This window comes from Stegodyphus dumicola, chromosome 12 (assembly GCF_044657685.1).
Source record: "Stegodyphus dumicola isolate Sdum_Otavi_A_Nest chromosome 12, ASM4465768v1".
In the NCBI taxonomy this organism is placed as follows: domain Eukaryota; kingdom Metazoa; phylum Arthropoda; class Arachnida; order Araneae; family Eresidae; genus Stegodyphus; species Stegodyphus dumicola.
The window spans coordinates 15,999,594-16,025,892 of NC_140779.1; the positions used below are offsets into that span (position 1 = coordinate 15,999,594).

The following is a 26,299-nucleotide window of genomic DNA, read 5'->3' on the forward strand; positions in this document are numbered from 1 at the left end:
ATTTTGTAATGAAGGAATTACAACGAATCGTTTCGCCAAATTCTAACGTTACAGGTTTTAATACTACAAAAACACCAATATTCGCCAATGCCAGTGATACTGGAAAATATATTCCTGATATCGACATTAATGGCATTAAATGCGCATGGTTCTATACTGCTTTAAGTATCAACTGTCAGAATCGTAAAGACAGACAGCTAACTCATCGCCTTGTCTTATTTCTAAAGTAAAGTAAATGCAACTTACATGAAGGTTTAAAAAAATATTTTTATTAAGACGTCAGTCTGACAGTTACACAATACATTAAAAAATGTAATAAAACACAACTTCACAGCTTGAGGGAAATTCAGAAAAAATTTTTCAATCAAATTAAGCTTTAAATACAAGGTAACGCACGTCTGCTAAGCTTTAGATAGATTTCAATATTTTACGAAGAGATTGAGGCTAGCAAAGCTAATTCGATAGTTCACTTTAGTAGCAGAGAGATCAAACAGAGTAACAGTTTAGAAACTACTACCAAAGCCTCTCATTAGAAGTCAAGAACTTAGTGCAAATAGATATAATTGTCGCATCTGTTAAAGTTTCCTTCAGGTTTTAAATGCATCTTCAAATTCTTTTATCCAGAAGAACTTCTGCTTCCTCTCTGTCAACTTGTGAAGGGGTCTTGCGATGGAAGAAAAGCATTTCAAAAATCGGCTATAGTTGGCGGAAAGTCCCAGGAAACTTCTCAGCTGATGGACATTTTCAGAGAATCTGCAATATTTAATTAACGACACTTTTTTCTGCACGAATAACTTCGACAAAGATGACATGATGACACGCTCGAGGTAAGCCGCTTTCTGTGTGAACAATTTTCATTTGACGGCACTTTATTCTGAAGCACTTTTCTAAGATTTTCTAAATGCTGTTCAATCCTCTTCCTGGTGACGATGAGGTCATCTAGATTTATCAAACTGACTTCATAGAAAACAACTTTGAACGGTCTCGATGAGGCGTTCGAATGGTGTCAGCGCATTACATAATCCAAACGGTATTACCCTGAACTTCCAAAGTCCTTGTCCGGTAGTATTTTCTCAGTCATTAAGGTGTCAATATACACTCTTTCAATCAAGCGTAGAAAACCACTTGCTCTAAGAAAACGTGTTCAGAATATCTTCAATAGTAGGAAAAGGAAAGCTCTGTTTCTTCGTGAAGTCGTTCACCTGACGATAGCCAACACATAATCTAGTCGAACCGTATTTCTTTTTGACCAGACGATAGTAGAGGCTCCAGAACGTGCTGAAGACTCGATGACTTCGCTTTTTTTCATATCCTTCTGAAGCTTCTCTACTTCTTCCTATTTAGCAACAGGCAGACGTCTTGGAGGTTGCTTGATTGTTGGATCAATTCATCATCAATTCTATTCTGTTCCAAACTGATTCGACGTACGTAAGAAAGCGAGCGAGAGAAAACTTCTTGAAATTCTTGAGATTGGAGAACTACCTGGTTCGCTTAATGCAAGTCACTGGAGCATATGGTGCAACTACTTCGCCTTTTTTATTAAGTTTCACTTACACACCGTATCACTTACGTTGGCAACTCACACCAGGATGACGGTCGTCGAAGAGTGCTGAGGCTATTAGTCCTCTTAGGCTGTTACAAACCTTAAAATACTCCAATTTTTGTTTTCAGCTATGGATCCAGGAAGTAAAAATCCCTTTCTTGGTGATTCTGTGATATCGGTCATCAGGTATGATTTGGTGGTGGGAATTAGCTCATTCATTGTTCATTCCGAACAGAATCATATCCACAGGGTCAGAATCCACTGTTACTTTTTAAGTCGAAAGAAAATTATATTTTCTTTAAAAGTCTCTAATTTGTGTATTCAAGGGTTTGTAATTTCTTCCGCATATGCCATGTGATGACATAATGTTAACATTTAGCTTTCTATTGATGTCGATATTATCTTCGGACAAAATCCTGAGGGTAACGCAGAGCGGCGTGCATATGAGTTTACCTATGAGTTGTTGAGCCAAATCTCGAATGATGCCAACATTGTCTTTTTTATTGATGCTCAAATTGTAAAGAATTTCATTCACATCTCTCATGATGAAAAATTCATTATAGCCGCCGCTGAGAGCAGAAATCTATAGCACTTTAAAATTAGTCTTCTCAATATCTGGCAAACTCAGCTCCGCGAGATGGCCACTAATTTGTTTTCTGCGCCCTTATCGGGGAGCGGTCATAGCTTCCTTGCCTTCAGGTGTTCTATAGTTCCTTCATACGTGGCGGTCACCACCGCAGTTCCAGCATTTTAGGGTCGGTTCTTTTCCATTCCTGTTCCGCCTCAAGTCAGTAACTTGCCTGGTTAAATTGTGTAGACGAGGTATCACCTGATCCACTGGTTCCTGAACTTGAGCAACTCTGATTGGATGGTGGTTTCTATGAGTTACTTGCTGGGCTTTCCCGAATTTCATGGGGTACACTTAAGAGATTTTTAGATCCTTGACAGCCGCCATTCGCACAGCTTTCTATATCTCAGGATCCTGGATATAATTGACGAAGAAATGTAAGCAGAATGTTCCCCTTGCTTCTGTAGGGCAGATCGAAAAGACGAGATGACATCCGTGGCAAACTCATGGAATATTTCCGTCGGCTTCTATTGACGGGATTTTAATTGAAGCCTGCTGTATTCTTTTAAACCCTTTTCCTTCTTTAAACACTTCTGTTCAACGCGCCGGACATAGCTTCGAAGTCTAGCCTCTGATTTTCGGGAAGAGTTTGAAGGATATCTACTGCGTCTGCTCTCAATGAAACGGCGAGAAAAATGACAGGCCTAAGCTTGAGAATCCCATCCCATCCGCCTCCGCTACTATAGAGAATTGTATCTGATACACTTGCCAGGTATTCTTACCATCACATGTGCAAAGCTTCAGAGAGGGATGTGAAAGAATGGGTAAAAATTTAAAACCATAAGAATTGTTTCCTGCTGCCGCCGTGCATTTGTTTGTTTAAAGTGTTAACTACTTGAGCGACGACAACAGAAAACCCTGTCTTAAATTTGTTGCTCAATTTGTTCGTGGACGGCAGAAACTCTTTCATCAGTTTCGTCAACCGTGTCTATTCTGTCTTCAATAGCTTCAAATTTGTTTTCCATTATGGCAGTAATTTCTCTTTTCATTTCCTCTTGACTTGTTTCAATCTGTTCTTGAACTGATTTCACTGCCCCTTCCATCTTTGATTCACCATCGTAATCTTGGCTCTTTTTCATCTTTCCTTTAACGGAATCTTGTCCTGGTTTCATCTCTTCTTTGAGTAAAGGAAAGGCTGCCACCAGCTGTCTTAGTTGCTAATCCATCGTTCTTGTCACTGGCATTCGTTCCTCCTTTTGACACCAGATAGATTGAATGCATACCGGTACAATGAGAAGTGGTAAAAATTTCATTCATCAAAAGAAACACTTCAGAGTGGAACTTTCCACAGAAATAATTGTGCAGGTGTTCATAGTATCACAGAGTTACACAGTTCACAGTATCACAGATACGGTTACATCTAATGTAGTGATCAGTTACAATTATTTAATTACAATACTTAGTACGGTAATACAGGGACCGGACCAAAATGTCACCAAATAGTCTCCACGTTTGGCGGCTATTGCGTATTTCCGCCAGCTCTTTTCATTTGCTTTTAACCTGATTCCAACTTTTCTTGAACAGCTTTCTTCTAGTACCTTCGATTTCTTGAAATTACTGGCAGTCATGTGCGTTTAAAATTGTAGATATTGATGAAAACTCAAATCGAAACAGAAACATTCAAAGCGTTTCAAAATTTAAATAAATGTTTTTATTTTTAGTCTTTAAAAACAGCATATAAATATTTTTATATAACGTTCATATTATCATTTGCAACATGTTACTTATTTTTAACATAAAATAGTATGACAAAGCTTTTTAAGGAATAATGTTTACGGAAGGATTACTATGGAACATTCAAAGTAACAATTTCTTGAACTCAACTCGTTGTTGCCACACAGCGAATTTTGATAACTATGCAAAAACATTAAATCCTGTTGCCATTCAGAATATCTTAATAATATTATAAAACATTAAATTATGTTCCACTATAAAGTTACATATAAGGGCTGGATAAAGTTATAGTTACATATAGGGATCAGTTACAATAACAATTAGAGTTACATAGGGACCGGGGGGAGAAAAGTTTCATCAATGCTCGCAAGTTTGGCGACTTTTGGCGAATTCTCGCCAAATCTGATCACAAAAATCTTTTACTAAAACCATCGCTAGCTTGGCCCATATCTCGCCAATTTAATGAGATATCCATTTACCTCAGTGTTAAATAGTTCTTCCCTGTATAATTTTCCGATTGAGCTTGACTCTCTTCAGAATTTTCATATTACAATATGCAAAATTCGTAACAATATGTTTAGCTACTTAAGCAATGCATTTAAAAGTAGTAACTAATTTAACTGCAAATGCCTTATTTGCTACTATTAAAATATTTATTACTAGACAGGTAAATGTAATGCCATAATGTCAGTAACGGTACTAATATTGTTAGAGCAAAATTAGAACTGAAAACATTGCATAACTTAGTTCGATTACTGGGAATTTCTTAATGTCTGAAGATATAAATTGGAAACTTATTCCACATAGAGCACATAATTTTGTTGGTTTATTGGAAGCAAACATTAAGCCATTTAAACACCATAGAATCGGCAATTATAAATTGACTTAGAATTCTGGATTGTTTTCACGCAGATTGAAACTATTCTCAATCCTCATCCAATTTTACTTTATCGACAGACGCGAATGATCTTGAAGCCTTAACGACGGGCCATTTTTAAATTAGATTCTCCATTATTTCTTATTTGTGTGATCTTACAAATAATACAATATTTGCCAAACTGAGTATTTAAATCATCTTCAACAGCGCACCAAATGGTTTATTAATAAAGAAAATATAAACGAAGGGTACGTTAGTTGTGTTAAAGGAAGATAATCTTCTCTCATCTAAATGATCTTTAGAAAGAATTGCAGTAGTTTTATTTCGTAAGGATAATTAAACTAGAACTGTCAAAGTGAAGACATCAAATGATGTATCTATTCGATGCATTAGTAAAATTTGTTTACTGCCTTTTCAAGGAAAACTATGCTTAATGTTATATTATCGGGTTCTTAATGAAAACTGTGCTGTATATTGAAATGGAACTGTTTTAAAACAGCAAGTAAGAATGTAGCATAGTGTATATTCTTTACAATGTTTATATTATTTTGGATTATATTTCACAATTATATTTTAATATTATTTTATATTATATTTCACGTTTTAGCCTATTGCGTTGAACCTATTAACGTTTCATAGTTGGACTATAGAATTAACTGTTCTTAAAATTGTTAAATTGTGCGTTATAATTTTTTATGGTTCACGCGGTTCATTTGTTTACTATCTAAACGCAGGTTATTGGCGACAAACAGGTAAATAAAACAGAATGAAAGTCTCTTATCTTATGGGTAATCCATCTTGCTATATATAAGAGGCACAATTTTTATTAGCACACAAAATATCAGCTGTCCATTGCAGACAGCGTAAGAATGAATCACATAAGGAGAGATGTTTCACTTTTTTTTTCTGATTTAGTATAATTCTAGTTAGCAAGGGTGAGAGAAAGTAACGTCAGAGGTACTGCTTAATCGCTTTCGTTTTCAATGGCGATTGAACATAGAAATTTGAATTTCAACGAGCGGCGGCATTTTAAGTTAGAATACAGCGCCACCTATTGTGAACACTAGCCACTAGATTCCATTAAGGTAATGTGCCAGAGCATGTCAATAGTACATTATGATACTACTTAGAATTAATAAAGTTGAATTTTTATTAGTACAGTTGTTCCTAAGAGTTTAGCTATAGAATATAACCAAAATTAGTACTCAAGGCTTGCCTGGAACAACTCCAAACATTTGAGCTTTGGATCTAATATTCATAAACCGTCAAGACGTTCTTAAGAGGTTTCATTCCGTTCAAAAGGTTGAAACTATTTCAGTGACTTAATACCTTCCTCCACGCTAGCGATTTAAAAAGAATGCCCGTGAATTTTGCTCTAACATAGTAAAGGAATGAAGCTATCATAATACCATGAAAAACTCATTTCTAAGAACTAAGAGATTAACATCCAAATATCATAATACTTAACAGTATATAACAGCGATTAAAGGGTTTAATTTATAAACCAAGTGAACTCTCCCCCCACTGCAGTAACCGAGTAAATAAAATCGCAGAATGCTAGTTCGAAATTAGGCTGGTTGCGTCAATGTTTATTAGCTTCCCCCCCCTTGTGTAACGTGAATGCGAAGCAGTTTCTCTTACAAAGTCATTTAAGAATACATGCTTTCTCTCAGGAACATACTGCTCTCAAGCTTTGCCGCATTCGATTTCATAAACAAAATAATAGATTTTTAGTACCAGAGTTTATTTACTGCACTAACCGGTTAATTAATTAGTTAGTTAGTTAGTTCTAAGCACTGGCCCCCAGCCCACCTAGCAGGCGAAACCTGCCACATGGCTATGAGGGGACAGGCCAAGCCACAAAGGCATAACAAAAAAATATTTAAGTAGATACATACATTCCAAGCACTCTCGGTGAACTAGTATAAATGCGTCGTTTCCATTTCTGACTTTTTTCTGAAGTTTAAAATCTTTATAAGTTTTACTTTCAATTAGTTATTATTATTCAAATCTTCTTTATATTATCAAAATTCGTCTTAAATTTATAAGTTACCTCAATTATTTCTGTTTTCAGTAAGATTTTCTGCTTTGTTACATCTCGATACCAATATTCTTATTCTCATTCACCGTTTGTATAATAACTCTTGCAAATTTTCTAAACAATTTATAATTAATAAACAGATCCTCAAACTTCACAAATTATATTTTTCTCTCACACTTCCAGTCACGCAACAGTCCTCGACGAAATGCTTTGAATCGCCGAATTTATTACAAACTTTATAAATATCATTTCGCTGGAGGTGGAACCTTTTTAAGTAAGCAGGGAACCTTCCATGTGCAGTGAGAATTTGATTAACATCTGCATCTCCTAAAATTCCCATTTTTTTTTTGCTAATTTTTAAACATTTTAGATAGTTTTTGTTTCTTTCAGAGAGATCCCATAAATTTTCCAGTCTCTAATAAGCTTGTCATATATTATAGTACATGTCTTCTTTTTCGAATCCTGAATAAAAAATCTTTTCGGTCCCAACCCCCAGGAGGCTTCTTTCGCTAGAGCACCCGCTCTCATTCCCATAATGACCAGCGTGAGCTTTGATTCAATGTAAATTCAAAATATGCTTATTTCGTAGTTCTAAATATATGTGCTTAATTTCATTAACAATATTATTCTTTTGAAAGGGGCGAGAGAGAGCCATAAGAGCACATAAGGCATCTGAGTATAAATTAATGTAATACCCCACAAACTGCACTAACCAGTACCAGTTTGGAGCTTGTTTGACTCATAATCTTCCGCATTAATGTCAATTTTATTAGAATGCAGGTATTGGTTGTGACTAATTTTGCTAACATAAATGCAAGTCCACAAAATTCATCTCGGCGAGGGGGAAAAGAGTACGCCTGTCGTTGGCAAGAGCCTTGGCCATCATATAGGTAACAATACTATTTTGCCTAGTTCCACCCCATTTTTGAAGGAAAATGTCCTGGGGGAGGGTCCGAGGGTCTTTCACCCCCTTTTCCCCTGCCACCGATTGACACGAGAGGATTTTTGCCTCACCATAGAGTGCCACCATGCCGCAGAGACTCTATACTTTTACAACATTCATGTCTTCTCCGGGATTCCAACCATGCCCTTCGCTACTGCAGTCAGAGTTACTAACCACTATCCCATTTGGGCACAGTAATTTAAATTAAACATATATATCTTAGATCAGTTTTAGATGTCAATTATCTTCTTTTATAGCAGTTTTAAGCAGATTTGATCTCACTTATATGGTACATCAATATGGTTCCGTGACGAAACCCCGCAGAGATGTTACACAAATAAATGCTTACGCAGAACATTTGCATGAAGAATAAATCGATATTCCGTGGTAAAATTATTTTGTGTAATGTACTTACAAGTGATGTAAAGAACATTATTTTAACAGCGAGGTCTAGTCTCACTATTTTAACACAAGTAAGTAAGTAATTTAGTTACTTGTGAACTAACATACTTTTGAGAAATGAATGTTGTTTAAACATGATACTTGATTATTTTGATAATTCGTTGAATATATACTACAAAATTCTGAAATGTAAGCTTACTTCCAGGTCTAGCTTTTAATATGTATCTTAATAAAGCGTTATTTATGATTGAATATATACTACAAAATTCTGAAATGTAAGCTTACTTCCAGGTCTAGCTTTTAATATGTATCTTAATAAAGCGTTATTTATGATTGAATATATACTACAAAATTCTGAAATGTAAGCTTACTTCCAGGTCTAGCTTTTAATATGTATCTTAATAAAGCGTTATTTATGATTGAATATATACTACAAAATTCTGAAATGTAAGCTTACTTCCAGGTCTAGCTTTTAATATGTATCTTAATAAAGCGTTATTTATGATTGAATATATACTACAAAATTCTGAAATATAAGCTTACTTCCAGGTCTAGCTTTTAATATGTATCTTAATAAAGCGTTATTTATGATTGAATATATACTACAAAATTCTGAAATGTAAGCTTACTTCCAGGTCTAGCTTTTAATATGTATCTTAATAAAGCGTTATTTATGATTCATATAAGGAGTATATACTGACTGATATTGGTCCATCAGTATCCAAATAGATAAGATCGCTAAACGTTGGTAATTCGATTGGGGCTGAAATCTCGGCGAACGGAATAAACGAATCGGTAATTATTTGGTTTTCACGATTTGCAATGTAGTAAATACAGTTTCCCTTTGAATCTAAGTAAACGTCCTTTCTCTTATGAAAATAGTCACCTTATGCTTTACAGTATTCAATTAAAAAAAAGTTACTGGCGAGATAAATGGAATGATTGTTCTGTGAAATACTTATAGAACTTTTCTATTAATACCCGTTGAATTTTATTGTTATTTTTTCTAATTCTTTCTCTGGTATAGCTCTTCTAATTCTTCAGCTTTGCATTATGTTTAAGAAAACTGATTTATTGGCTGCTAGAAAATAAATTTCATTCCGTTGATCAAGTATAATCAGCTAATTCTAATACACAGCCTTTTCTTGAACGTACACACATATAATATAAACAGGAGTTGATTTCAGTTAGAAAAATTTCTAACTTAAATATTACTTCCGAGGTAGCTGTCATGTTTAATTTACATTCAATTCTGCTGACATTTTTAATTTATACCAACTACTAATCTAATGCTACTAATCGATTATTAGTTGCTAAGAAAATAATACAAGTACAACGGATTAATGCAGCTTTTGTAACTCTCTAGTCAAATCTGTATACACTGGTTACTTCGTTAAATGTTTTCAACATAAGAAAAATAGGTACTATTCCGTTTTGAGGACTGTAAAAAACTGCAGCGAAAATGTATGCACTAAAGCGCCAAATCTAGCAAACGCGCACATTTAACAGCGCGCCAAATCTAGCATACGCGATGGTTTCAGATTGCGTAAGTTTATAGAGTTCTACATTTCTTAAGACGCCATTGTTTAGTTTTTAAATCCTAGTTTAATTTTTAAATCCTTTTTTGATTTTAAATTCTTTTTTGATATCCTATAGATTTAACAATTTGGGAATTGTCCATGACGAAAAGTGTGCAATAGAATTTTGGGTAAAGTGCAGAATCACCCACTGCTTGACGCGTTTTTAAGAATTGCACATACATGGTATCCATGTACACATCGACCTATTTTCACTTCAAAAAAACAAATCTCAAAATTGCACAAAAATGGCACTGCCCTTGACTTTATCTATGTACACACCGACCTATTTTCACTTAAAAAGTAAAAGAAAATTGACAAAAATCCAATTGTTTTTAGCCTTGTAAGAAGCGGCAAATAAGTGAGCGATTCTGCAGTTTACCGAGAATATTTCCAAAGAAAAGGCATCATTCATTATAGAAAATTACGTTTGAACAATAACGAGATGAAATTATGCTTTAGCGATAAGTCGGTAGCGAAATAGCGATGCACGTATCCATTCAGTTACGTTTAGCAATTTTTATATAAATTATAATAATGATTTCAAATAGTATTTACTCTTATCCTCCTCAGACCCGAGACAAAAATAAAAGCTTGATATTTTGTAAGAGGTATTTAAATAGTTGTTTCGATCACTTTGATGTAGAAAAGTGCAATAAAAATTTTTTTTTAGTTAATGAAAGCTAGGGGGGGATGTATCACATGTGATACATCAGGAACATGGCACTACAATCAGAATTTTCTTAAGTATTAAGCAAGATTGAAGTAATTAATTTAATCTTAGTCTTTAATCACACAATACATACAATTCATAAATTCAACACGAAAATTAAGTTTTATTGGAGTTGTAGGTACATATTATTATTATTTATATTCGTGAAATGCCTTGAAACAATTTCTACTAGTTGTAAAGCATAGAAAAACCTTGCAGTCTGTACACTGTACATTTTTTAAGGCCGAGCAGTTCTCATTCCTGCACCTACTTCGATGAGTTCTATCCCCAGCCATTTCAGGCATGTGCCTATCTTCATTGTTACGAGCTGCTTGATGTGGAATGCAAGTTGTATCTCTGCGTTTTGGAGGGGGTTCATCATTTTCATCTTCGGCTAGCGAAGGAGTGGGAGATGGCTTTTTCAGTAAGCCGTGGATGAGTGTATTTGCAATACTGAGTCTAAACGCAAAATAGTCCAGAATGTTCTTCTTCGGTTCCTCTAATTCTGTCATAGTATTTCTCCTGAAAATCAAATGAAACTGGATTGAACTTATCTGTATGTATTCCCCATTGATTTGGAGCAGAAAAGTCAAAAGTTACATCCTGATCTTCATCAACATCATTCACCTCACATCTATTATCGCTTTGATAATCATCTTCATCTGACAGTGAACTCAAATCAGAATCATCGCGATTCATCAGCTCTAAAATTTCATCTGGTGTCAAATATTTCACTGAAAAAAAATACTTATTAAATAAAAAAGTATCAGGAAAAAATGGGTAAAATGGAATGCAAACACCTCAACTAAAGATTTGAATTCAAGAAATACTTCTATCAATCTTCAAATCCCCCCAAAATATAACTAAAAATTAAAACAAAATTGACTTAAAAAGTGTGTTCATAAGTGATTGGGTCCCATTGTATCACAAGTGATACAAACAAATTTCACAAGTCATTATGTTTTAATATATCAGTAAAAATTTCTTTTTTTGCTGTTAACTAGTAAAACGTACATATACAAAGAGAAAGCATATTTTAAAAATAGTTTAATATTTGTATATAAATAAGAAGAAAATACTTACTTCGACGACGTGCAGACATTTTGTTTGGATTCAGAGATGCTACTAGAAATCGCTATCATGGACAAGTACTGCCATGTGTTGACTAAACGAGGAAAATATATGAGGTATTTCACTTTGTATCTTATGTGATACAACCGGTCCCAAATTTGTTTTTGCAGCTCAGCCTTCACAAAAAATTATGAAACTTTTGTATCACATGTGATACAAGGGAACCGAGGAGGTTATGCTTCCCTTCAGTCATGTTTAGCCTTTTTTATATAAATTATAATAATAAAAATGTATTATATGAAATTAACCTTTCATCTAAATTAAAATATCAATCTTAGATAGTTATTTACTGTTATACTTCCTTTCTTGCGTTAGGGTTGCCGCAATTATTTTTGGCAGCACTGGCATCAACAATAGTTTGGCGATTTTTAACGGCCCTCAAAACCGAATAGCACCGAAAAGGGTATATTTATAATGAAAAAATACTATATATAATCAAAATAAAAAATAACTACTAACACACAAAATTTAAAATAATTATAAAATAATAATTAGTTTTTTTTAATAAAACCTAATAAAAGATAATTTAGTGTTGAATTTTGCGATATTATTGTTGAATTGCATTTTATGGTTTAAGACGAAGAACATGATATTTAATAAATAAAGGTAACACATAAAATGTTAAAAAAGTCCCTTTGGATGTAATGTAAAATCTGAAACCTTTCAGATTTTTTTTATTTATTTATAATATATTTCGTGTACGATATAATTACTAATTTATGCATAGGTCGTAGCACTCTTTTATATCGCATGCGTATATTTAGATACTAAACAATTTAAAGCCTGTTCGCGTGACCGAATTCAGAAGCTTTTGATTTAGGCTATTTTTTAACCGGCTGTTTGGTTTTGGGCTATTTTGTCTGGAGCTATTTTCTTTGGTTTCTTTCAGTGTTGGGCTATTTTTTCATTTCCGAAAGTTGGGGAATAAAAAACCAGGTCAACTTGAAAAAGGGCAACGAACGGCAAACAATGCTAAAAACAACAATGCTAAAAACAACGCAACGGTCTTGCAACAAGTGGGCAGCGTCATCAAATCTACGATCGAAATGAACGCTTGAAAATGAAGAAGTGTGGTGAAAAAAGATCTTGCGACCATGAACAGAGTAGAGGCCAGCTGAGATGGTGGTAGCTTGCCGTCGCATCAACGTTTTCTCAATACTAGTAGTTCTAAAGAACGGTGAAGTACTGCGAAATTCGATGAGGATTAGAGACAGAATGCCAAATAAGAAATAACTGATATAAACATAATAAAGCCTAATGATTTAACATTTTAAAATAAAACCCTTTAAACGCTAATTTAAAGAACAGATTAGCGTATGACATACGTATTAATTTTTCCTCTTCATTTTTGTTTAACATTATTTTCTTCTTCAGTTATTCTTTCCTTTTTTGCCATGCTTCCGTCATTTTCATTTGAAGGATGGTGTTGGTGTATTTAATTATGGCAAAGCACCATTTGAAGGATGTTTCAGTAGAAACCTGTCCAAAGAGCTTTGTTTCTTTTTTCGTTTCAGAATGTTTCTGAAATGAGTTAAGCAAGTGTCATCAAATAGTCTCGCTGCACGGCCAGTTGCCATCTTTTCAGGGTGTTTCTTGTCAACAAAGTCTGAAATTTTCTCCCACATTCCCAACTCATAATTTATCTCACTTGAGGAGATAACCTCCTGCTCTTCTGTTTCCTCTACAGTCTTTTGAAGAAATTTCATTTGTTTGCTGCGTCTGTAGTTCCATCCACTCTTCCATCGTCAGTTCTTGCATTGTGCGGTGAGAGGCTGTTTGGTATCTCCGTCATCCACTTCCAGGCCCATGGACGTTTTATGACTCCCAGTCTCCTCTAGCACTTCCTATTCAGATCTAAATCCTTCAAAGTTAAGTTTTGCACTCGCCAACTGCTGTGACATCACCGACGCTAGTCCGTACCTCAAAGTTTGACTAGTAAGTCAGCTCCAAAACTAGTCCTATCCTCGGACTGGACCTCGTATCTCAAAAAAAAACTCGTATGTTAAGCACCTGTTTCTCAAGATACCACTTCATATTTTTTATATTTAAACACACAAATCTTGCGGAATTATCAATTAAAAAGTGTGGATATCACATTTTCTTTTAAAAAAGAAGTTAACAGAAGTTTTGTATTTTACACATATTCCATTTTTGCTGTTAGGTGGATCATGTACACACTTTTTTAAGGTATAACTTCGTTTTGCAAACTGAGAAATAATATTCCCTAGTTTTGAATGCCGGTTCTGTAAGCGATGTATTTTTAATTGAAATCCTAAGTGTGTGAATTAATAAATGTGCTTTTAGTAGAAGCAAAACATGCAAAATATTTGTATAATAATTTAAGGAAATATACTTTACCTTCCTTCTGTTAGCTTCCTGTCGTCGGATACTTCCTTGTCTGTGAACAGGAATGTCTTTTAAGAGGCATCTGGCAACCTGAAAGCAGGTACCGGCGATGAAAGAGAGAGGGAGTATGTAGATGAAAGCAAACAAGAATGTATAGTATGCGCGCCTGAAATTCTCAGGCAGCATTATAAAGCATGTGAGCCTGGAAATTACTCCATACTGGCTATGCAGTGTATTGCTGTATGCTTCCGAAGGGTAAAGGAAAGGGGCGGCCACACAGCATGGGAGTATCCACACCACAAATAGGATCCTCTTTGCACGAGCTTTGGTCTGCTGCATTCGAGATTCCAGCGGATGAAGAATGGCCATATATCTAAGGAAGAAATGATATCCGAAATAAGACAGTTTTGAGTTAGAATGAATTTGTTCATTCTGTTATCCATAATTTTTATATATTAACTAATATAAATTAAATACAATTTTGTTATACAAAAACAACACGTTTAAAGAGTTAAAACAATTGGATGTAGAAATTGAAAAAAAAAAGTTAATAAATATTGCAGCAAATTTCTGCCCTAAACTACAAAAATTCATATTCGTGAAAAATAATTTTCAGGTTTTCTTAAGTAATGGAATAAACTACTTCATTACGTAAGCGAATGCACGATATTTTTTATGTTTTACAAATTTAAACATATATGTTCTCCAAATTTTGTATACAAAAAAAGTAATCTTACAAGGTCACTTTGTAGTTTATAACATTTCCATTAAATTGTTGAATTTCAAATATAATAATCTCATAATTATCATTTAAATATGGCCATAAATATGGCTTGAGCAACCTCGCAATTTTATTTTTAGTCACATATGATGTTATTAATAGTTAATGCTTCTTTTTTTTTCTTTTTCTTTCCCTTTTAGCAACCTCAAATTTTTATTTTCAGTCACATATGACGAAGAATGTTATTATCCACTTGCGCTAAAAAGACGTGCCCACGCACGTCGAGATGCTTTTGTCTGAAACCGCGCGCAAAAATAAAAATAACGTGGTGCACACATCACCTAACAACGAGATTGTTTATTTCTCGAGTTACAGTTCTGGATTGCACTCGAAGACGCGGGCCTACCAGCGGCCGAGCGGTAAAGTCGCTGAACACTGGTAGTTCGGTTCGAAGTTCGAATCCCGCGAATGGGCTGGCTGCATGGGCGTTTTCGTGGCTTTCTCCATGTGTAACGTGTATACGAGCCAGTTTTCCTTAGAACGTCCTCCACTAAGGCATCCCACCCCTTAGGCAGATGGCCCTCGAGGCTTTGCCATAATCACACGCACACACAGCAGACGCGGAGCGGCGTAAATGAGACACTTTACCGCTTGTTGTATTGTAGCGCACGGCACCGCAACCGTGAAGTTTAGTCGTAGCGCAAGTGGTTAATAGCTAATACTTCTACTTTTTCTTTCCTTTTTTGTTTCTTCTTTTACTTTTCAGTGTATTTGATTAAAGTCATGTAAATTTAAAAAAGGCTTTTATGTATAGTTCATATGAAACTTCTAGTTAAAGGAGAAAGAAAGTTAAAGGATTTCTTTCTAGTTAAAGGAGAAAGAAAATTTTACCATATTAGTTCACATTCCTTGAATTCAAACTTCTTTTTTTTTGCTTAAATAAAAAAACTGAGAAAGGAAATCTAACAAATATTTCTTATGTGTTAGCCTGTCGAACAGCCAATTAGCGCGATTTAGCGCTAGTTATAGACGAACGTGTCCTTTCGCGTTCTGCGGTAATGATTGGCAATTGGCGATAGTTACCATTTCCTCTAGAGGTCGACGGGGTTATATGTAAGTACCAATAACTCAGCCCAGCACTTGCCAAAGAAGTATAAATTTAGCAAGCTGAGACTAAGTGGTGTGCTTTCTTAACTTTTTCAGCAGCATGGCTAATGCCGAAATCTCCACCAGTGGCCGCGTGGTTAAAACCAATAAATACTGGTACTTCATCCTGGGTTCGAACCTGCGAACAGGCTGGTTGCGTAGTTGGTTTTCGTGTTTTCCCCATGTGTAACATGAATACGGGCCAGTTTCCCTAAAACGTTTGCCATGAAGGCTCTCTCACCTCTGGCAGTGCTCACTCTGGAGTGCTTTGCTGTATTCAAATAACACACATATCAATATGTTACAGAGAGATTTCAGTCTGTATTCAAATCTTGGAACATACACCGTGATCTTCAAGATAGAAACTGAGCTACGTCTAACAGGATTGCGTTACTATGCGTTAAGTCTTTTAACTCTTTCAAGCAGAAGTCGCCCGAAATGCCCCCCCCCGGCATAAACATCATGAAGTGAGAATACTCTCTTTCATGAAGAAAGATCTGCATCATATCGACTTTCGAATTTCAATGCATTTCGAGAATATATGTGGCATGCAGTAGTGGAATATGAATATATATTGTAATATATATTGTTGCGTTCTACGGGTTAATGGATATGGAGTGATTGGGGACAACACTTGATGAAGAATCCAAGCACAATTTATTCGTCAGTCACACACAGGAGAGTTTCAAAGACACGTCTACAACTGTCGAAAAACTACGACAAACGCGCTGAAACAATCAGCAACACAGCCTTCAGACTTAAGGACTAAAGTACAGGTCCCGACTCGGTCAATCGCTTTCAAGCTAATCTTTCAATTCAAATTTCTGAAATTACTGAACTCAATATACTTAAGATACTCTTCACGATAAAACTGCTATTCCGCGTACAGGCAGGGTATTTATAGCTTTTGACATTCGAGAACATTCTCGGGAAAACCGGTAATAATTCGTTCTAGACTGTTCTCGCTCCGTCTATGGCATATCGCAAATTTGGTCGCCAAATGGGCGATTTTGGGAAAAATCTAGCTACCCTGCGTTTCCTCGCCATTTTATGGCAACTCTAAACTCGCTTTGCGGGGAAGCTATCTTACCGAAGCTGGGCGTTTCGCAACAATATGTGTTTAATATCGTGCATATAATTATCATCCTCGCTTCCCAATACCTTTACAAAAAGCGTCCAAAAGAATTAGGAAATTTGGACTTTGCAAATGAGTAGCAAAGAATTCACATGGGTGCAGAAGTATAGACTGACTACCAATAAGTATTTGGACACCTATGCAAATGACGATATCTGCGGTCCTAAGGTACATCAAGGACTCCGCCGGTATATATCATGTAGGAAACAGCATCGGCTTTAGTCGCATGCAAGATGCCTCGCAGTTCGGAGCTCTCTGATTTCGAGAAAGGTATAATTATCGGGTATAAAAAATGTGGCCGATCCTTAAGGGACATATCTAGCGATCTGAAGTACCCAAAATCGACAGTGGCCTATGTTATTAAGAAGTGGAAGGTGAGCGAAGATTGTCGGAATGTGCCCCGAGTCGGCAGACCAACGAAACTGGGAGATAGAGACCGACCAGTGCTGTCCACAGAAATTCGGAAGAACCGCACCCAACCGATGGCCCTCATCCGCGAGGAGTTTCAACAGGCATCCGGGAGTATTGTTTCAATGAATACCATCCGTAAGGAAGCACATCTGCTTGGTTTTCATGGTCGTGCTGCTGCCCATAAGCCTATGATCACAAAGTCCAACCGCGCTGCTCGGTTAATGTGGTCAAAACACATTGAAATTGGACCGTAGATCAGTGGAAACGTGTTCTTTAGAGTGACGAATCAAGATTCACCGTGTACCGTTCGGATGGCAGGGTCTGGGTCTGGCGTCTACCTGGAGAACGTCTCCTGTCAGAATGCATTGTGCCAACAGTCAATTTCGGCGGAGGTGGAATTATGGTCTGGGAGTGTTTCTTTTGGTATGGGCTGGAACCCTTGCTCCCCATTCACGGTAAGCTCAACTCTGATGCCTGCTGCACTATTTTGGATGACAATGTGCTTCCTACGTTGTCGCAGTTTTATGGGTTGGACCCCTGTTACTTTCAGGACGACAATGCCAGTTGTCATGTTTCGACGTTAACCAAGGCTTGGTATGGTGCCAATGGAGTTCATCGAATGGAATGCCCAGAGTCCAGACCTGAACCCTATCAAGAACCTCTGGGACGAGTTGCATCGCCGAATTCAGGGGTGCACTACCCGTGCAAAATCGGTGAAGGAACTTCTATGTCTTCTCCAAGCCGAGTGGAAGAAAATACCACTAGCTGTCATACAAAGACTTGTGGAAAATATGCCCTGGAGGGTCCACGCTGTAATTACCTCTCGTGGAGGCTCTACCAACTATTGATTTTGAATAAAGTTAGTTTTTCTTTTCTATCACAGTCGTCCAAATACTTATTGGTATTCAGTGTATTATATACTGGCGAAATTGCAGCCACATACTGCGAGATTTAGAGTCTCAGGTATTAAGGCATTTGGAATTTTGTAGGTGACTTAAAATCCATATGTGTATCAGATGAAGTGTAATAAACCAACCATTTCTATAAAGTAAAATCCCACTTAAAAGAAATTTCATCAATTGAAATGATAGCCAAAGATAATATTAAAATCAATGATACCAAAGATAAGTATCTCCAATTATTTAAAAATCATTTTATATTGTTAAAGTGTCATTTTAAATATAACAAAGTGAAGGTCACAGCTAGTTTTGACTGGTCTTGTGTTCATCCAGTTTATTGCATGGGTCATTTAAACAAATGTTCTGGATTATCAATAATTTTGAAAATTATAACTCATGTAAATAGTTGAAGTCCAGGACTAGAAAATTACTTTAATACCAAATTGTAGTATAAAAGAATGCGGTTTATAAATATTTTTTGAAAAATAATTCTTGCAACATTTCTTATAATGCTTGTCTGAACTGAAAAATACATGAATAAATTGAAATTGATACGAGTATCTTTTCTTTGTAACCAACACCTTTTCATGAAAAATGCATGCCACTTTTGAAGCAGCTGAAATAAACCGATCGTACTGAGAATTCACTAAGGAATAGCAGACGTCTATTTTTTATTTTTATTTTTACTTTTCTCCTCATCTTTGAGTAATAAAATATAAAGTACTGGTGAGTTCGATTCATTTGATTTGTAGAAGTTCCAAAGCGAAGTTTTTATATTTACCTTTATGAAAAGCCAGTAAAAATATTAAAAGTCCATTGCAAACTGGCGTAGCATAAGCATATCATTACACATAAATTGAAAGGTGAAGGATTACGAGTTTAATCTTTGCGAATTCCCGGTTGGATATTAAGATAATATTAAATACGGCAAATAGATGGAAATCTATTAATATTCTATTAGAGATGGGTTACTGCTTGAGAAGCATTAATGTTGATTAACTCATTATAAAAAAACTTTGTGTTAAACCTCATTAAATGCTTTCATGATTTCAGCAAATGTGGCTACAACTATTTTCTTTCGTATTAACTCCCATCCATGTTTATACTTTAGTGACTTAATGCATGGTTTCATCTTCAGTGATTAAGAAACTGGACAGGTTTTAACGCAATGTTTTGACAACAAATTCTCTTCATGACTATTCGTTCAAATATTTTAGTTATATCTGACAGAAAGTTGGTCTGTATCTAACTGGATTTTTAGAATGTTTGCTTGTCGTTTTACTGTGCAGCAGAACTATGAAGAATTCGTTTTTCTTCTTGAGTAGATATAAAGATTGTTTTCTAAAGACTAGCATAAATTTAGAATGAATAACGTAATATAACTAATTCTATTAACCAGATTAGTCAGCTACTTTAAACAGTGCAGTGATTTTAATCTATCCCAACATCTAAACTATTCATACCTCTTTTCTAATCTATATTCAGGATCACTGACAGAAAATTAAGCTCGGTATGGTTGGTCATGGTGCGGTTTCGGAGCCGTTTGCAGCTGTTAGGAAAATTGCGGCTGTTTTCAGCATTTATGGTATATTAATTGCATAAATAAATTTCAAATTTGAAAAAAAAAAAAAAAAAAAAAAAAAAAAAAATTGAAGGGTTTAAGATGTTAAGGATCGCCCAAAAGGCAGGCTTTGTTAAGATTTTTACGTTTTTGCAGAGCTCGCAGTCTACCAGTCTGTTGTTGCGCTCAGGCCTATTAACCCCTTCCCTTTCTTTGCCTTTTTAGCTTTATTATTACCTTCAGTTTTCTTCGCACTTATGGCATAATACTAAATCAGGAAAATCAAAAAAAATTTTAAAAGCATAGCATATTATGTTTAGAGTTCTGGATGCAGAGTTAAGTTTTTGCATGCATTTTTCCATTTTTCATGTATTTCTCAGTCATCATATCAATGTTCAGATTTCTTAGTTGGATGACTGTCAAAACTTTCCTTTTGCTTTTATTAAATATCGCGTTCTTTGCATTTACGTTACATAAAATTCAATTCAACAGCAAAGTCACAAAATATTTAAAAACAGCATATCTTTAGTATTTCGAATAGACTGTCTCACGCTTTGAAGATAAAAATGTTTTATTCTGTTCAGTTTTGCTACTGCTCTCTTTCAAATCGTCGAGCTTGTTATTCAAAATTAATTAAAGTTTGTAGAGATATTAGGTATTTTTTTGAAAGCAGACGAGATGAAAAACGAGCAGTGCACTCGAACCACGGACCTTTCGAATACGCGTCGAATGTGCTGACAACTATACCACAAAGGCATACTAAGAAGGCGGGAGAAATATAAGTTTAATAAAATATGAAATAAGTAATAGAAAATATATTACGTCATTCTATGAAAATTTTGAATATTTTTAATTAGCTATACGACTTAAATTCATTATTAGTCCAATAGGCTTTGTCCCTGAAGGACTATTGTTTTCGTTTTGCGATTTTGCGTTGAATCACTATAAATGTTCGTTTCACTTTTCAGACTGTTGCCACCAAATGTTAGAGTCCTGCAGTATATTTGAAGAAATTAAATAATGAAAAATCTGTATAAATGTAGGCATATTTCTCGCATTTTGATAAAACAACGGTACCTACAGCCATCAAATTTTGAATGACGTCATCCTCCTACGAATATAGGCATGTGGAAGACTAAATTAGAAATTTGGAATTTGTTTTATGATCGATTTCATAATTGTAAAACTTTTAACGAATTTTTGAATAACAAACTCCATGATTTAAAAGCGAGCAATGGCAACACTCTGCGGAGGAGAAGGAACCCTTTTATCTCCAGCGCGCGGAACTGTGTATCGGAAATACTAAAGAGATGCTCATTTTAAAATTATTTTGCGACGTTCCTATTGAACTGAATTTCATGGTAAGAATATTTTCAAGAGCTGCATCTATTGCTTTCAAATAGCTTAGTTTGTTATTCCACAACAGATGCATCAATTCCACAACATTCCGCAACAGGAGAAGAGGAAGAATGATCTTGTTTGTTTACATTTGCTACACATAAGTCAGGTGATCTCTGATATCATCGAAATATACCTTATTTGAAAAGTAGCTATCTTGCCGGATGGCAACTCGAATCAAAAGTGAATTCGACGTAGAATCCCCCTTCAAGACTCAATCCACTTTTGAGCTAAAAAAAAAGGAAGGGAGGGAACTCAAGGTCAAATAATTTTTTTACATTTTTATGTACAGTTCTTCATTTGTTAATTATATCGAATCCTAAAGCTTTTTTTAAAATCTATTCGTAATTTTTGACATTCTTATGTTTATAAACAATATCCTGAGAATTACAAACAGAAATTACAAACAGAATTTACAACGGATCGGACTGTGCTCAAACAGGTATCGCCAAAATATATTAAAAAACAGCAGTTTTAAAGGCTGTTGATGTATAAAAGTTACAGAATATTTTTAAATTAGAAACAATTTTAAATCTTGGCACCTCTTCTTCAGTTTCGTCAAAAATTTGACTGGCTATAAAAGAATTTCATGTAAAGCTCAGCGGGTTTGCTGTGAATGGTAAAATCTGAAATGAGAACTAAGAATAAATCCTATAGTAACAAGGTAAAAATCCCATATTGCAAGAAAATTGCATATTTCACAAGTGCACACCTGCGTAGCCACCGAGGGAGTGGCTTTTAGGATGGACCAATGAGCATCCAGTAATATTTCTCTCATGTCACATCACCTTTCGCGTACTTTAAGATTTAAGCAAGATGGTTGAAAATATTCTGCCAAGCAATTTACTGTAAAAAATAATTAAAGCATCATCGATTGCTTCTGAAACTTTTCATTGCGAAGTTAGATCAAATAGAGGCAATTATGAAGATTTCACTACCTGGTTGAAATAAATACAAACACATGTTAGATACTTCGCAAAAATATCGATGTGAAATATTACTTAATAAGTGGTAAGTAAGATAAAGAAAGAAATATGTGATAAACATCTGAGCGCAGATGCAATCTTTATATAAAACTATGTGTATGAGAAAAATATTGACACCAATTATATATGTAAAAAGAAGTCAGCACTTTTTATCGCAGTCTATATGAAAAAGATGATCTAAAATAATAACCAATGCAGAACTTTATTCAAAGTGAAATTTACTAATTAGCATTCGTATACATTTAGTGTGTTAAAATTCACATTTAATAACTTCTCACTCTTAAGTGCACTGTCTACTCAAGAAATACTCATCAAGCAAAGTGAATTTATCTTATTCACGAGTATATTTAATTTATTCAGATATAACTTTTAATTTTAACACTGGGTATAATCAGATTATATGTATTCTGAATCTCACACTTTAAAAATCAAAAGAATGCAAGCACTGAAATAAGAAAACACTAGATGCATTGTAACACTTTCAGTCATTTTCATTTCAATTAAAAAAAATATACACTTGAATTTTCTTAATCCACATATCCGTGAACATCAATCCCAATATTAATGCGTTATAAAAATCTCGAAAGTGATATGTCAGCTATTAATTAAACTCAGAAAACGAAAGCACTACAGGATTTCTACTATTACGCCATATATTTATAACTGCGAAACAAATGCAAATTAAAAAGTAAACAACATACTCTCACATGCACGAAGATTTAGCGTCACCCAAAAGCAATAGCAGCTCATTGATCCATTTTCGAAACCCCTCCCTTAGTGGCTGCGCTGATGTGCACTTGTGAAATATCCAAGAAAATCTGATCTTAAGGCGAAAGGAAGTATACTTTTTTCTGTTAATTCATGACGCTTAGCGTCGCAAAAATTATCATTCCATAATTCTTGAGTCCCAGGACTCTCTCTTCCTCTAGTGCTATCTCGCAACTTTCCTTTTGAATTTAGAATTAAAAACTTTAGTTTAATCACGTGAAGGGAATTAATTTGCGCAAACTGTGGTTAGCTACTTTTCGATGCTTTAAATCATTTTTCGATTTCAGTCATACTAATAAAAATAATAAGGGTATAAAAAATGCTTTTTCGATTAAGAAAAAATATAAATTTCACTTATTATAGTCACTAAATTTTATTTTATTTTTTGAATTTTGAAAACATTTATCTTTCTTTTCTTTTATTATATTTATCTCTCGTATTTATTTTTATATTTATCTTGCTTTTGATGAAATGCCTTAGATAAGTTTAATATCTTGAAAATTTAAAATTTCGTTCAAGCATCTGTCTTCACATCGTAGAGTTCCCTTGTTCCTTTTGGGATCATCCAATGGTAGACTCTAATGAAAAAAACTGAGTAGCGAATTCCCGCTATGTCTTGAAGAACAAATAATAGTTATAATAATAAACAAGAAGATTTAAATAACTTTTTTATTTGAACTAAGCTTAATACAGATTTGCACTCACTCGGGGCTCACAATTACCACCATTTGTTGTGGCTAAGTAATTGAACAGGAAATAAAAATATAAAATCACAATAAAGTGAGATGAGCTAACGATTGGTTCTTTATTTATCTAAACCGCTAAATCGGCTGCACTCCGCAAGGCCTAACCTTGAAGATCGATATAATCTGAAGAGGGTGGCTAACACCAACTATTCACGTGCAAAGTTATTTCAAACACGCAACATCAATTCAGAACTAACTCTCCTAATACTACCCTTAAAACCGCTGCTTAAATATTGATTCCGAACTCACTTAGATTTACATACTACGTCATTAAAATTTACGTTCAGGCAGGAAACTGAAATCAGAAGGGAAAGGAAAGTGTCTGAAATTAAAAATAATTGGTTAGAATAAAATAAGGTCTTAACAACGTCACATATTTTAAAAAATATCTACTAGCTGAAGGCATTCCATTACCTACGCAGGTTAAAAAATCCCACAGCGAAGAGTGTTGTAAAGTTATAATTCCACTTAGGTTCATTGTCTGCTTCTTTGAAGTATTTTTTATTGAGTATGAACTTATACTAACGACTGATTTCAAGCAATAATTTATCTGCAATAAAAGCAAGAAAAAATTTGCTTGAATATTCCGATAAGTAGCAATCAAAAGCGTAGCAGTTAAGTTTCCGTTGTGGATGCTTCCTTAAGGGGATAAAAAAAGAAAATAACAAAATATGAAATTTAGAAATGAGTCTAAAATAAAAGGCGTCCGTGTCGCTATAGTTCATAAATTATATTTAATATTATTAAGCGTTATAGTACATTTCATGATCGGTTTAACTTAAATCTTTATTCTGAAGAAGAGCTGAAACAACTTTCGAACTTTTCAATATAAAAAAGAAGTTTTTAATATTACTGAAAACTTAGGAAAAAATTAGCATCCGAATATTTATTAAATATACGGAGACATACATTATATCAAATTTATCTTTTACAAGCCATGAATGAAATATATCAGCTTTAATAATGTTGCTTGCGTATGGATTCATAATAGATTGTATGCATACAAAATCGATGATACCTTGATAAATTTTATTTTACCAAAGAAACATTTCATAGTTCTGCAACTTTCCACAAAAATATTCATACAGCTCTTAACAACATCACCGAGTACAGTCAGCAGTTACAACTGCTAAGAACGATAAATACAAAGCAAAGCTAAAGAGTGAAGCTAACACAGATACACTGGTGTGTAAAAATTATGGACAAGACGGTTTTTTCAATATAACTTTGTACAAAAGCTTTCCAAATCAACAGATTTAATACCGTAAGATCCCCAATACGTAAGGACATGAGTAATGTAAGCAACACTTACTAAAAGAGAAATCAGAGGGATAAAAAGAAGCTTTATTGAAAAAGTAGCATGGAGCGCAATGCGACTGAAGGCCGAAACATCCCTGTGATGGGTGTCCAGCAAGAAACATCCGGTCTTTAATAGGGGATATGATCTCCCCTGACTGCTAGGCAGGTTTCACAGCGTCTGCCCATGCTGACAATGAGGGTGTCAATGAGTTGTTGAGGCATTGCTGCCCATTCGTCATGCAGCGCCAATCGAAGCTCCGGAATCGTTACTGGTGGTAAGGTACGAGCTGCCATGCGTCTGCCTAGAAAATCCCATACATGCTCGATGGGATTGAGATTCGGAGATCGTGCCGGCCAATCCATACGTTCAATATCCTCACTCTCTAAGAGCTGTTTGGCAGCTACTGTGCGATGACATGGTGCATTGTCGTCCATGAAAAGGAACTGCGGACCCATAGCGCCTCTAAAAAGACGCACATATGGAAGAAGAATCTCGTTACAATAACGGGTCCCGTTGATTGAACCTGCGTCGAAGATGTGAAGGTCTGTACGACTACCAAGCATGATGCCTCCCCAAACGAGAACACCGCCACCTCCATACCTGTCCCTTTCAAAGATGTTCGAGGGATGACTGCGGCTTCCCCGCACTCTCCAGATGAGTATGCGATGAGAATCGCTGCTCAGACTGAATCTGCTCTCATCTGTAAAGAGTACACGTCCCCATTCATTGTCTCTCCAATTCCGGTGTTTCACAGAGAACGCCTTCTCCAATGGGCAGGCGTTAGAGGTACACACCGTAAAAGGCGTCGTGCAAACAGACCACCACCGTGCAGTCTTCTGGCCACGGTAAAACGCGATATCGGTTGTCCAGTCGCCTGTGTCGTGTGTCTAGCGATTTCTCCCGCTGTCTGCCGCCTGTTTCTTCTGGCCTGTAAGGCAATATACCGGTCATCTGCGGGTGTGGTTCAGATAATGTTTAGATGTGCACATAACTGTCATGATTTTATGTAACTTGTACAAGACAATGTTTGTAATTAACATATCTAAGCTTATACACAGGTCTTGTATGCCCATATAATATTTATATTTATATTTTTATTCGGAAGAAATCTCTTCTTCCAGGATGATTATTAACACTGTAAGACTTTTACAAAAATGTCAGGTGAGTGGTTATCTCAGGCGGCGCTCAGTACAACGGGAGATATAGAAGTGTCCCTTTTTTTTTGTGCAAGGTGTACATAGCCATTGCGGGCCTATCAAATAAACAATATTAAAAGTTTCATAACAATAACAGTTCCTTTTCTTTAGCTTGCTTTAAGAATATGGTTGAAAACAGCCATGCCTTCAAAAATGCA

General features: G+C 35.2%; 1 protein-coding gene across 1 annotated transcript in view; it reads right to left on the bottom strand.

Moving 5' to 3' along the window:
- The window catches only part of LOC118190533 (QRFP-like peptide receptor), a 390,283-nt gene that overhangs the window by 40,395 nt on the left and 323,589 nt on the right, over positions 1 to 26,299 (bottom strand). The window contains exon 2 of the mRNA XM_085806919.1: positions 13,887 to 14,247. Within this exon, the coding sequence (XP_085663045.1) occupies positions 13,887 to 14,247 (361 nt within the window). The remainder of the gene's footprint in view (positions 1 to 13,886; positions 14,248 to 26,299) is intronic.